Source organism: Sarcophilus harrisii, chromosome 2, assembly GCF_902635505.1.
Source record: "Sarcophilus harrisii chromosome 2, mSarHar1.11, whole genome shotgun sequence".
Taxonomy (NCBI): Eukaryota; Metazoa; Chordata; class Mammalia; order Dasyuromorphia; family Dasyuridae; genus Sarcophilus; species Sarcophilus harrisii.
Window position 1 is genome coordinate 612,683,382 of NC_045427.1, and position 13,115 is coordinate 612,696,496.

Below are 13,115 nucleotides of genomic sequence, written 5' to 3' on the forward strand. Positions count from 1 at the left end.
GCCGGGAATCGTAGGCTTCGGACTGGCAGCTCCGGAATCCCTGGGATCTTTGTGCTCCTCGGATTCCTGTGTCGCGCGGCCTTATGGGAATCGTAGTCCGAGGACGTGGAGTTCGAAAACAATGATGGAGTAGGGCTTGGCGACAAGTTTGGGTTCCGGCGAGCTTCATCCCTCTTTTTCCTCCCCCGCCCTCAACGGTCTGACAGAAGAGATTCTGACAGTCAAACGTTCCGTCTGCCCCTCGGTCCCCACGCCCAAGTTGTATCCCAGGTTGGCGAAGGTCACGTCCGGGAGGTCACCAGGCTTGGGGAGGCAGCTGTGGCAGCTTCCTGTAAGCTCCCTCTAGACAGAGAAGCTTCGGGGATTACACCCGCCCCCCCCCCCCCCCCCCCACTAAAAGAGGCGACAGTCGGTGCTCTTTGTCTAAGGGGGAACAACTCGGAAGGCTTGGCGATGGGGGCGGGAGGGCAGGAAGGCTTTCTGGAGCCAGGGCGGGATTCTAGCTGGACCTAAAGCAATGAGACCCTTTGGCAGTAAGAGCTTAAAGGCCGGGGCCTGCTGGTCATCAACACCTCGAATGAACATATCTTTTAAAACTCTTCCATTTCTATTTCTCCTAGTCTCAAAACTTAGGCATCTTTTTCCCCCTCAGGTTCTAACCAGTTCTACTTAATTTCTGTCCTGTCAATCTCCATACCATTGCAGCTCTTACTTCTACTTACCTGATGACACTTAATTCTTTAATGAAGCTATCTGCCTCCACTTTTTCTCCAGTCTAATCCTTCACAGGCTTATTTGTCAGAACATTTAACATATTACTAAATCTCTAGCCTGGAGATGTCCAAACTGCAGTTTCCCATGTCCTCCAATATGACTCTGTCCCAAGGGGCTTTTAGGTAACATTGATAGGAATCTTGAACAAGGAAAAGATGTTAAGTCCTTGTGAACATCTGGTGGATGATTTAACTTTGCACATCTCAGCATCTTCTCTAATGAGGGTATACCATGCCTGTGCCAGTGTCTCCCATGTCATACAATCAATTCTAAAGTTCTTAAGAAACCTAGAAAGAGTGTCCTTGTGTGGCTTTTTCTGACCAGGCTTCGAGCTTGTGAGATCTCCATAAATGAATCTTTTTTTTTTTTTTTTTTTTTGGCAAGTGTACATTTGGCATTCTAATACATTAAAATGCAGGAGAGGTCACTGTCTTTAAATGGGTCAAGGTGCTAGTATTTTTTCCACCTATTACCCTAAGAATGACCTTAACTTTTGTCCTACTTACTTTCTAAAGAGGTATAAAATGGGTTTTTAGACAAGAAAAAAATTTCTTAATATGTAAAGTGTGTAATATGCCAACGATAATCAAACTCAACTACTTCCTAACCTCTCCTATCTCAGGACCAGTCCTGAAGAGGATCCCTCCTTTTGTCCTTCCCTCCTCTCAAGGTCCAACTCAATCTCTATTCTTCCTCCAGGAAGTTTCCCAGATCTCTTAACTAAAAGTGATCTCTCCTTCCTAACCTTTTACTCCCTTCCTTTACAGTTATCACATTTTTGCATTATTCCAATTATTGGGGTACCTTTCCAATTGAAGTGCTGTTTATAGACAAAGTTTGTCATCTACCACACCCACTGCCCCCAGCACTTACTTAGTACAGTCGGCAGAACAGTGGCTCCTTAATGTTTGTCTAAATAAGGGTTATTAACTTTTTGGAGTAATCTGGTCAAGCTATGATCCCTTCCCTCCTCAGAATAATGTTTTTAAATGCACGAAATCAAATACATTAGATTACAAAGGAAACAAAAGATGTTAAAATTACCAAAATTATATATATTTTTAAAAACAGATTCACAGATCCCAGGCTAAGAACCTCTGGTATAAAATGTTAGTCTCCCATTTGTCTCTCACATACAGAATGAGTCACCATTGCTAGGTTCAGTGAACCAGTAAGAAATCCAAAATCTTTTACCCTTGACCATGTCTCTCTCTCCCAGTCCCCTCCCCAACACTGTACATAGTAGTGATGAATGAATGACCATGAAAACAAAAGGCTTTAAGTAAACCTGTCCTCTCATGCTCCAAAAACAAGAGGCATCCAAAGCAAATATCAACTTGAAGACTAGATGAACTTTAAATTCCTTCCACCTCTGAGCATCTTGTGTCCTTCAATGACCTTGAGTAAATCAAATTTGAGTCCACTCCCAAGGCTTATTATGAATGGCCCTGGAAAAAGTGGAATGCTGGGGTTGGGGTTGAGAAGCAAAGGGTATTCCATCCACAACACAGTCCAAGCTCTCTTGTAAAGATTTTATTTCAGGGTAAAGCAGAACTCTCACCCAAATCACAACCCCACAGGGGTAAGACTATGTCCTCTGCCACTCAGAGGCCACTCAGTCCAAACACCAAGTTACTTCCATGAGGTCAGTCCTTCAAAAGCTACATAGTACCTTCAAATAATGTAGGATATATTAGGAAACCTCCCCAACAATTTATTTGTTTGCTTGGGAGACAGATTCCCAGAGGGGCCCAGCAAGTCTTGTTTTGCCTTCTGCTTCCGCTCTGCCTATAAGAAAAAAAAAGTAATGAAAAGTGTTGACACCCAAAATGCCCTCTACTTAAAACTCACAGCCCCCTAGTCATACTCTCCACAACCCTAGGGAGAAAGGACTTTGATCTGTTCTTGGTTGTTCCTCTTCCCCTTCTTCCTCTGAAACACTCAAAACCTTTCACATCTACCTCAAAGTGTCTTGCTGTATAGGTAGATATCCACCCTTTTCACCTGGATCTCACCTCTCAAGGGTCAGAGAGCTTGGGGGTCTAACAAGAACAGGCTAGTCCCCCTCCCCAGCCCAGACAGGTATCCCACCCCGTGCCATCTACTTCCATCCCAGGGGAATCCCTGTCACCTCAGCCTTTGAAGCACAGTCAAAGAAGTCTTTGATCTCCTTGGCACAAATTGTGTCGCTAAACTCGTTCTGCTTCCAGCAAGCCATCATCAGGGACATCTCCAGTATACAAGTCGCCTCTGGAATGGGGCAGTGGAGCATCCCTAAGTTGGGGTGCCCACCTGCCTCATACTACCCTCCTTCCCCAGCCACCCCACCCATTCAGGCAATCACTCATTCACTCAAATTATTCCTCTGCTTTCTTATCCAAATATTGCCTACTTTATTCACTCAGAGATTCACCTGCTTGCTTCATTTGCATTTACTCACTCCCAATGACCAGCGGGCTGGCTTCATTCATGTAAAGTCACTCAAAGGTTAACCCGATTGCTGCATTCCTTCAAAGATTCACCAAGTTGCTTTACTCACTCACTCAAAAGTGCCCCGCTGGCCTCATCCCCTCCCCCCCCGGTACCCCCGCTGGCCTCATCCCCTCCCCCCCGGGTACCCCCGCTGGCCTCATCCCCCCCCCCCCCGGGTACCCCCGCTGGCCTCATCCCTCCCCCAGGTACCGCCCTGGCCTCATCCCTCCCCAGGTACCGCCGCTGGCCTCATCCCTCCCCAGGTACCGCCGCTGGCCTCATCCCCTCCCCAGGTACCCCCCTGGCCTCATCCCCTCCCCAGGTGCCCCCCTGGCCTCATCCCCTCCCCCAGGTGCCCCCCTGGCCTCATCCCTCCCCCAGGTACCCCCCTGGCCTCATCCCCTCCCCCAGGTGCCCCCGCTGGCCTCATCCCCTCCCCCAGGTGCCCCGCTGGCCTCATCCCCTCCCCCAGGTCCCCCGCTGGCCTCATCCCCTCCCCCCCGGGTACCCCCGCTGGCCTCATCCCCTCCCCCCCGGGTACCCCCGCTGGCCTCATCCCCTCCCCCCCGGGTACCCCCGCTGGCCTCATCCCCTCCCCCCCGGGTACCGCTGCTGGCTTCGTTTGCTTTCTCCCTTCCCCTCTCATTCCCCACTAGCTTTATCGGTTACCTCCCAGGTTTTCCTCCCCCGCCCCCCAGTTTCATCCGTTCCCTCCCTCCCAGGTTCCCCTGCTAGCTTCATTCATTCCCTCCTTCCCAGGGTTCCCAGCTCACTCTGGGCCAGGTTCAGGCTAACAAGGACCCCTCCCCCATCCCCCCCTGCCGGCAGGTTGCGGTGGCGCCCCTCGGAACCTGGAGGCCCTGGAAAGCCGCGCAGGACGTCTCGGGCTTCTCCACGAACCGACCGCTCGCCCGCTCGCCCCGCGCCGGGACGTGACGCACTCACCCCCGAGGTCGCGCCGCCTCGCGCCAACCTGGTTGGCCAGCATCAAGGGCTTGTTGGGTTTCAGCACCGGCCGCTTCCCATTGTTCAGCCGCGCCAGGCGGCCCCTCAAGCTCGGCAGCGACATGACGCTCCCGCTCCGGCAGCCGCCGCCGTGACCACCGCTAGCTCGCCGGACGGCCTGACGTCGTCGAGCGCGCCGGGGGCGGGGCACGTTCCCCTCGTCACAGGCGCTGCCTCAATTTTCCCGGGATCCCACGCGCCCCGAGGAGATTCGGCGAGCCGGGAAGGCTGTCCCAGCGCAGGCCCCACGCGCGCGGCCCAGCAGAGTCGGGTGAAGTCTGCCGCCCGCTCCCTGCGGGATTTCTCCCGGGCCTCCGTTTCTCCCAGGTTCGGCCTGTTAAAATGCGCGCTGAAGCGCATGCGGGCGGGGCGGGGGCCGAGGAGTTCGCGGAGCCCTCGGACCGGAGACTCGCGTGGGACCCGGTGCGCTTTGAGCCCTGGCACTGAGCGCTTTTAGCCGGGGAAGGGAAGCCGCAGCCCGCTTGTCCCCGTGACACGGGCGTGACTCCGAATGCTAGTCTGAGATCCAGAGGCCGGCTCACCTTCGGCTCCATCCGTGCCTTCCCGGGTCCTCCCAAAGCGGGCCGCCTGGCAAGGTTCCCCGCGTGTGCTCCGGGCGCCCGCCCCGCCGCTTGTCGGGAGCAGCGCAAGGGCCGTGCCTCGGTCAGCCCGTGCCGCCGCGACCCGGGGAGGCGCACGGTAAGGGGTGGGGCCCGAGCAGTCCGCTCCCGGAGGTGGGCAACGCTGGCAGCCGCGGAGACTTCACAGCGTGCCGAGCGCTTCGCCCTGTCTCCCTTTCTCCCCGTGGGCGAATTGACACGTCTAGTTAAGGGTCTCATTCTGGATTTAAACTCGGAAGTCTCTCTCTCTCTTACAGGATTTCAGGCCCAGGCGCTTAACCAGCTCCAGGTTGTGAATTTAGATCCCAGAGGAATTCCAAAAATGTGCTGAGCAATAACGGCATCGTAGAAGTTACATTTCTTTCTAGCGGACCACTGGCAGCACTTAGTTAGTTAGTAGTGTAGGTCTTATTTGGAGAGGGCACCCTCCCTCCCTCTATCATTCATCATTTTTCAAAATTCAACTTAAGTACCAAGAGCTCAGGAAAGGAAACATCCCTAGATCCCCCTGGAGATCAGTCTATACTTATGTTGTATTCCTCACTAGAATGTATATAACCAGTGACCCGGTTCCCTAAATAGTGCCAGCCTCACAAGAACAGGGTCTGGTCTTGGGTTCTAGTCCCCAAAGTTAGTCTCTGCTTTTGGCTCAATTCCCAGACTAGAGTTAATCCAGGAAAAACTCAGTACAGTTTAGAGTTTATACTTTATGTGTAAGTTTTCCCAAATATGAATGGGGCTCCTAGCCTCTCTGCACACATGAAATTTAATAAATGCATATTGGGTAGCGTAACCTTAATTTCAATTCACAGGGGGTTGGGGATGGAAAAACAGGCAACACAAAGGACTCACATAAAACACAATAATCCCCAAATTCCAGTGAATTTATCTTTTAACTCTGCAGAAAATTTCTGGGAGCCTGGACTCCCTGGAAGAGAAAAAAGGCTTCTTAGAACTGTTAAATCACAGAACATACATACAGCTTTCCCACTGGTGGACCGTCAGAGTGTGTGAAGAACAAAGTATCAATGCCAGTATCTGTTCCACTCCTAGGACCAGTTTGTTAGCAGGAGCCATAAGGGCGATTCTCTTTTCTTCTCCAAGGCCAATGCTGTTCAAGAATAGGGTGAGTAATCATTTCTTTGCCTAGAAGGTCTGATCCCTCCACTTTCCAGCGTGGGAATTTTTGAACTTGGAAATCACTGCCTAGGAAATTTCCCTTCTCTGATTAGAAAGCTCTAGAAATCAGGGGTCCTCAAACTACAGCCCGCAGGCCAGATTCGGCAGCTGAGGACGATTATTCCCTCACCCAGGGCTATGAAGTTTCTTTAAAGGCCCACAAAACAAAGTTTTTGTTTTTACTACAGTCCGGCCCTCCAACAACCTGAGGGACAGTGAACTGGCCCCCTATTTAAAAAGTTTGAGGACCCTTGCAAGTTCTGGGATCAAGGTGCCTAAGAAGTCAACTGTTCACATTATTACCTCCTGCCATGTGCTCCTGCTTCAGCTGATATCTTCTCTTGGATTGGGAAAGGCCATTGTTAGAAACTCTAATCTGACCTGTGCTCTCATGTTCCAACAGAACAGGTTGCCAATTCTTTGTGCCTATATTTTCCTTCCTGAGAAAGAGATCTGCTCTTATTGATTGGGAGGTCTCTCTCTCTCTCTCTCTCTCTGAAGAGAACAGATAGCTTTGTTTCATTGCAATGTGCATGGAAAATGCTTAATAACTGTTAAATTTCTTAATTGATGATCTCATTCCCATCTTACTCAAATCACCTCTTAAGTTTAGAGCTCAATCTTTCTTAGACATTTATTGATCACATCTATCAACTGCTCCAAAATCTTCAGGGAGCTCCTAGAGCCTAACAAGTTCAAAATCTTGATGGTCCCTTGGGACAGTGGGAAGAGCTTAGAATGGGAGTCAGAAGACCAAATTCCATTTACTGCTCTGACACATCCTTGTCTGACAATCTCTCTGGCTTCAGACTATTCAGTCTGCCACAGAATAGTATTTTTAATTAATAACATTTATGTGATGTCCTGGCCACAATATTTTCTTTGCTTATGAAAAAAAATAAATTATCTTGAAGCTCTTCTCACTTCTGTCTCCATTCTAGCACTAATATACCTGATTGCCTGTCCAAAAATAAACATAAAAATACTTGATAAGTATAATAAAAAACATTTTATTACAAAATTAAACCTGAGATTATAATATAAAATAGTAACAAGTCATGATAATAGAGGTATTACTCACTGCAAAGCAATCTGAAATGACACTGATTCCAAGGCAGATACATAACTGGTAAATCTCTAAATGCAGGAGACAAATCTGAGATTAATCAGGTTTTTATGCTATATTGCTGAAGGCAACTAGTAAATCAGGAAGAATAACAAACTAGCATTTCAAGTCCTCAAAACGGGATAAAGTTCACACTGGCCTGGTTCTCCATAGGGAAAGTAAAACCCTCACAAGAACTCACTAGTGTTGTCCCACTCCACTTTCACCAATGAATACACTGGCCACATAAATGGTCAGTGCTATGCTTTCTTTCCTATGTATTATTAGCAGGTGAGTAAAACAGAAAAGCTAACAATCAGATCTTGTCTCATGGTTGCTATGAAGATTCCCTAATGATTGATCCACTTGATACATGTATGCTGTAACACACTTGTATAATTAGAAAAAATGATAGGGATGAATCTAGCACCTTCCCCACCATTCTAATAAAAAGCATCTATCCTTTATTATTGCACATGATGTAAATATCAAACTAGTTTTTGTCTCTGTTTAATATGTGTTCTATATTGTTATATGTCTGCTTCTAAAGTTGTAAATTCGCAGGGTATGGACTACCATTAATTTCTTTTGTACTGCCCAGATTAGTGCCAATTTTAAATGAGAAACTAGTAAAAGCTTTGGTTAATGGTAATTTCATTTCTTTTGACTCTCTTTTCCTTATTGAACTTTCTGATAGAATGCCCAAAGACAGCTTACACAGCTTTTTTTGTGTGCACTAATGCGTGTAAAGTACATTCTCTATCAAAATTTCTGAGCACCAAAGAAAATTCCTTTTTATCACTTCAAGATAGTTAGTGCTAGAAGACTTAGGCTAGCAAAAGGAGAGACAAATTTCAGAAAAGATTTTGATAATACTAGTGAGTGGATGTATAGGGACCATAGCTGCAAGACTGATGGCATGAAAGCTATCAAACACAAGGATAATTCACCAATGAAGATGCACAAAATCTTTGTGTCTGTGTCTAGGATTCATTGCACATTTGCTCTGTTGCCCTAGAAAGGGCCTATGGTCTTCCTGCCCAGAGGAAGTCAGGCTGTGCATATTGTATGCACAAACCACAATGATTTAAGTGGCTTTGGCTGCATCCCCAATACTGACTATAGCTTTTTATTTACCCAGCCACTTGTGGTGACTATCTCTTGTCTTCTCATCCCCCTTAGCTTGGTGCCTTGGCTTTATTCCATTCTGAATAGCTAGCCTGAATATTTATTTATTTATTGTCAATAGATGTTGCCACTTCTTAACACCGTATGGCTGGGAGAAGACAACAAAACTTTTCACCTGAAAGCAGCAAACCAAGCATCCCATCCACTTGAAATGGAAAATGCTTTAGAATGTAAGGTATTCAAAAGATCTGTATAAAATAGTATCTTTAGTAGCCTTTCCATGATTCTTTAGAGAAGAAAATGACTTTGCAGCATGCAAAAATGTAACAAAAAATTTGCTAAGCAGAAGGCCATGTATTGCCAACAAAAGATTGTTTTTTGGTTGACTGGCTGCCTCTTTGTATATCTTAATGTCACAGAGACTCCAGGAAGATTCTCTCCACTGTATTATCTAAAGCAGAGTAGTATTGTGAAGGGAACTCTCAATTGAGGCTCAGAAAACCCAGTTTTAGTCTTTCACTAATATACTCCAAAAGTGCTCTTATTTCACCCGACCTTCATTTTTCAATTTGTTTAAAAAAAATAAATAAATATGGCTACGGAGGGCAGAGGGAGCCTACAAAATTCCTTACAATTCTAACATTTTAGGCTTAGGGATGTTGGCATAGATCTGACCTGAGAAGATGAAAAGTTTGGAGAACTGAGTAGTCTTGGCCATTTAACCCGGGGGATCAATTCTCTAAATAAAACCAGTCAGAATGCAGCTTTCACCTTTCAGGTGCAGCTGCACCTTTCACCAGTCTGCCAGAGAATAAACAATTCTGTTTTCTTCTTCCTTGAGAGGGTAGAGGGACTTTTCTAGAAACCACATGCTAAATATAGCATGACAATGCAAATCTGAGGGGGATGTGCTGGGAATCTCTATCTAAGAAGTGGTTTTTTTTTCCCCCTTTAAGTCACAAAATAGAAAGGATTCTGTCTTCTCCCAGACCCTTTCCCACCTCAGCCAAGGGCACTCATGTAGGCGGCTGGAGATGCTGGTTCCTTCGGAGGAAGATGTCATGCATGTAATCCCAAAACTTCCCTTGGTGTGTCTCATTGTTGTGGATCATGGTGGTGAGGGCCTCACCCTGGTCCAGGCCTTGCCAATAATCCTGCAGCCACATCTCTTTCCAGCTGAAACATCAAAGGAGAACTGAATTATGGAGCTCTTGGTAAATTTAGAAGGATAGCAAGCAAGTATCTAAATTAATAGTAGATACACACTGGTATGGCCCAGAAAGGTAGAAAACCCAATACCTGTGACAGTAGGAAAATCACGGAGATCATGTACATGGCCTGAAATCCCTGAAACATGCAAGAGCAAAAGAAAAACACCCACAATCACACAGCAGAGCAGACTGGTTGTCTGGCAGAACCAGGTAGAACTGGGTTATGAGAGGTGTGCTTGCTTTCCCAAGGACCTTGGTTTTTCAAAGAGCTTTAACTACAAGTACCTGTCCCCTGTAGCTTGTGTTCCTCAGTTGTCCACGCCCAATTGTCTACCCTTTCTGTGGTCCATCCTAGCATAGACCTAAGCATATAGTAAGCACAAGACAGGACCTTTAGACTTAGAAGCCCCCCAGCCCTCAATCATCAGCAACAGCTTCTTAAAAAACCAATTCTCACCTGCCAGTTGCTGCCCAACGCAGTTGCTACTCATATAGTACTAAGGGAGACTTACTGTGACATTGTGGAGCACTCCAGCATTAGCTGTAGCTGTGACCTTGTCTCTCAAGGGCTTATTTAATATGGACAGCAGCATCCCAAGTTCCCTCCACAAGGCTCTGACGTTTTCCCACCCCACCCCATCTCAAGTCCATGTTATCATGACCAAAGGAGTAGTGGCCTCACAAGTGGGTCTTCCTGCTCACTCAGCTCAATACATCCACCAGATTCTCCTTTGTAAACCTTTCCCACCCAAAGCCCTTCCAGGACCCATCACTACCAAAGAGCAAGAAGCCCAACACTGACCAAGATTGGTCTCTCCTCTGATGTTGGAATCTTTACGAACTGTTAAGTCATTAGAGTTGATAGAGACAATAATTATCTAATTTAGCATAGTTCAGTGTGATTAATCTCATCCTATGAGGAGATGTTATGGGCCAAACTTGAAACAAGGTATTAAGTACAACTGATAGGCAATAATGCTTGTGTTCATACCTTTAGAGAGCTCTTATAAGCAAGAAATATTTAAGTACTCATTGGAGTTCACACGTTTGGGAGATTTCAAGGTTTAGTATGAGATATCTGAATTCACACCTCCCTTGAAGCTCTTAGGGCCACAGAGCACACTGGGAGATATCCCACAATCCCACTCTCGGAGAAGCAGCATAAATACAGCTCCAGTGAGCCACTCCAGAGTTTTTTACTTGGGAACATTCCCAGGGGTTGGAGATTCAGCACTCTGGGAGATTGAGAGCCAGAAGCCCTCTCTCAGAGGCAAGAGAGATTCATTCCATCTGGAGGCTGCAGAAAGCAGAGGCAAAGGACAAAGCTGCAAGAGCTCTTAGAACCAAGCAGAGAGATAGGCCTCAACTAACCGGGCTATTTTGGAGACAATAAAAGATCTGATCTTTTAACACCTGGCTGGGCAATTATTACTTTCAACTGAAACTAAGGCTGCCTCCAGAAAACCTCCCCAAGAAACCAACCTGCTCCCAGAGAGAACTTTTATTTTATCATATTAAAGAAGAAAAACATCCAACATTTGAGTATTAGCGACTTATCACCTTGTAAGGATTCGCTCTAAGGTGTGAACCAATAATCCCATTGAGTTAACGCTAGGATTCTGACATCTCCCTTGAATTTTCACCTTGTTTCAAGTTGAGTTGACACTAGGATTCCAACATCCTCCCACCCCTCCCCTCGCCTATCTCTTAAAGCCCCGGGCCAAAAAGATCCCCCCTCCCTCTTGTGACCCTGAAGAGTCTCCCCTCACCTGTCGTTCTCGGGGATCTCCTCGAGCCGCCCAAAGCCGGGGCTGGGCTCAGGGCAGGCCATGTGGGAGTGCTGAGCGATCCGAGGCGGCGGGGGTGGGACGCGGCCGGGATCGGCCTCGTGGGCCCTTTCGGCGGCCAGCCTGGCCAGCTCGTGGTCACAGACATAGCACTCGAAGCCCTCCAGGTAGCTGGGCTGCCGGGGGTCGTTCACCCCCCACTCGCGTTGCTCTAGGCTGTCCAGGAGGAGCCGATTGGTGATGCCCCCGGGCTGCTTATAGGCCAGGTATTGGGCGTACTCGGCGTCGTTCCGGTCCAGAAAATCGATGAAGGCGGCCAGCTGCCGCGGCGACTCAAAGTCGTCCACCAGGATGATGGCGCGTTCGTTAGGCATCCAGTCGCGCACGGCCGGAGAGCCGCGGTACACGGGCACGGCCCCCAGGTGCAGCGGCCGCCAGAGCTTCTCCGTCATGTAGTCCTCGCAGATGGCGTTCTCCAAGGCCAGATGGAACTTGTAGCGGGCCAAGAAGGCCAGGAGCTCGGGGTCCTCCGACGTGGCCGTGGCAGTGTCGCGCAGCCGAGCCGGCAATTCCCGGTTCTGCAAGCATTTGCCGTACGAGTCCACCTGGGGGGCGGGAAGAAGCTCAGGGCCGCCCTTCCTTCCCTCACGCTTCCTAGACCGACCCCTCTCTTAGCTGGCCCCGCCCCCAAGACCGCTTTCTCCCTCCCCACGCTTCCCCCACACTTCTAAAACCGCTTCTCACTGACCACGCCCCCAAACAGCCCCTCTTTTCACTGGCCCCGCCCTCAAGACAGCTTTCTCCTCCCCCTCACTATGTCCTCCCACGCCCCCAAACAATCCTCTCTTCGCCGGCCCCGTCCATTCCTCTCCAGACACGCACGTCAAGACGCCCCGACATCCCACACTCCCGGGCACCGCCCCTCTCCTACCGGATTCCGCCTCCCCCATAACCACCTCCCCTCTCCTCGCTGAGCCCATCCCGGAACCGCCCCCTTCTTCATTGAACCGCCCCTCATCTGGTTCTCTCACCGGAATGTAGCGCATGAGCTCGCGCACATAGCGGTCGCGATCCGAAGGCACGTCGCAGTGGGATTGCAGATAAAGGAGCGGTGCGTAGCCGCGGCGGCGCCAGGCCGCACGCTCCTGGAGCGCAGGCGCGGCGCGGCGCAGGTAGGCGAGCCCTGGGAGCCACTGCAGCGGCAGCGGATAGTCTGAGCGGCGGCTGAAGGTGGCGCTGAGATTGAAGAGGCTGATGCCGGGCGCGTGGCTCAGAAGGAAGTTGTTGAGCGGCGATTCCTCGTGCAGTAACGCCCAGCTCTGATGAGACAGGCGGGGTAGCGGCGCCTCGGAAGCGCGGAAGTCGGTACCGTAAAAGAGCAGCGCGCGTGTGCGCGCCTCTCGCCATCGCCGTCGGTCCCGGGAGGCTACGCAAGCGCCGCGCGCACACTCGATGCGCTCCGAGTCCGCGGGGAAGTGGGGGAACAAGCCGGGACTCCACCACAACAAGACGGGTAGCTGGCCTTCGTCCGGCGCCGGCGCCCCCGAGCTTCGTGCCACTCCCACCGAGCCCAGCGCCGCCGGCGGCTGGAACACCGAACCTGCCCAGGGCTCCGCCCACTCCTCACCCAAGGGCTCCGGCTCGCCCCCGCCCACCCAGAACATCAAGGCGGCCGCCAGCGCCACGCCGACGCCCGCCATGCCTCCTCCCGGCCTCGGCCTACCGGCCTGACTGGACAGGGAAGAGCCGCCGCTCCCCCTCCGCGCATGCGCAGCTCTTCGCGACCAGCGCCCGCCTCTTCCACTCTGGAAGTCCAAAGGGGAGGTGGAACCAA

At 49.8% G+C, this 13,115-nt stretch overlaps 2 protein-coding genes and 1 long non-coding RNA gene across 4 annotated transcripts; 1 reads left to right on the forward strand and 2 right to left on the reverse strand.

Annotated features, from left to right (window-relative positions):
* Positions 1-2,285: 2,285 nt before the first annotated feature.
* CHCHD1 (coiled-coil-helix-coiled-coil-helix domain containing 1) lies at positions 2,286-4,387 on the reverse strand. The gene is made up of 3 exons (XM_031956493.1): positions 4,192-4,387; positions 2,906-3,024; positions 2,286-2,562 (listed from the first exon to the last, which is right to left on the reverse strand). Exons 1-3 carry the CDS (start codon positions 4,313-4,315, stop codon positions 2,449-2,451), a joined length of 357 nt encoding a protein of 118 aa, XP_031812353.1. The 5' UTR covers positions 4,316-4,387; the 3' UTR covers positions 2,286-2,448.
* A 201-nt stretch (positions 4,388-4,588) lies between these two features.
* On the forward strand, positions 4,589-8,605 carry LOC116421946. Its single transcript, XR_004232543.1, has 2 exons — positions 4,589-5,997; positions 8,405-8,605. It is a non-coding gene; the product is annotated as an uncharacterized LOC116421946 (long non-coding RNA).
* Positions 8,606-8,673: 68 nt separating this feature from the next.
* Positions 8,674-13,042, reverse strand: FUT11 (fucosyltransferase 11). 2 transcript variants are annotated; one of them, XM_031956492.1, is made up of 4 exons: positions 12,313-13,042; positions 11,264-11,886; positions 9,780-9,856; positions 9,310-9,459 (listed from the first exon to the last, which is right to left on the reverse strand). In XM_031956492.1, exons 1-4 carry the CDS (start codon positions 12,979-12,981, stop codon positions 9,392-9,394), a joined length of 1,437 nt encoding a protein of 478 aa, XP_031812352.1. In that variant the 5' UTR covers positions 12,982-13,042; the 3' UTR covers positions 9,310-9,391. The 2 variants fall into 2 exon arrangements, with proteins under 2 accessions (XP_031812351.1, XP_031812352.1); XM_031956491.1 differs by lacking the exon at positions 9,780-9,856 and having other exon boundaries at positions 8,674-9,459.
* Between the last annotated feature and the right edge of the window lie 73 nt (positions 13,043-13,115).

Excerpts from the sequence above, each read along its gene's own strand:
- CHCHD1 (XM_031956493.1), bottom strand. The coding sequence starts at position 4,315 with ATGTCGCTGCCGAGCTTGAGGGGCCGCCTGGCGCGGCTGAACAATGGG. Across the intron at positions 3,025-4,191 it reads GAGGCGGCGCGACCTCGGGG|AGGCGACTTGTATACTGGAG; the intron begins GTGAGTGCGTCA and ends GCCCCATTCCAG. Across the intron at positions 2,563-2,905 it reads ACTGTGCTTCAAAGGCTGAG|GCAGAGCGGAAGCAGAAGGC; the intron begins GTGACAGGGATT and ends TTTTTCTTATAG.
- FUT11 (XM_031956491.1), bottom strand. The coding sequence starts at position 12,981 with ATGGCGGGCGTCGGCGTGGCGCTGGCGGCCGCCTTGATGTTCTGGGTG. Across the intron at positions 11,887-12,312 it reads AGCTCATGCGCTACATTCCG|GTGGACTCGTACGGCAAATG; the intron begins GTGAGAGAACCA and ends CCCGCCCCCCAG. Across the intron at positions 9,460-11,263 it reads GAGATCCCCGAGAACGACAG|CTGGAAAGAGATGTGGCTGC; the intron begins GTGAGGGGAGAC and ends TTGATGTTTCAG.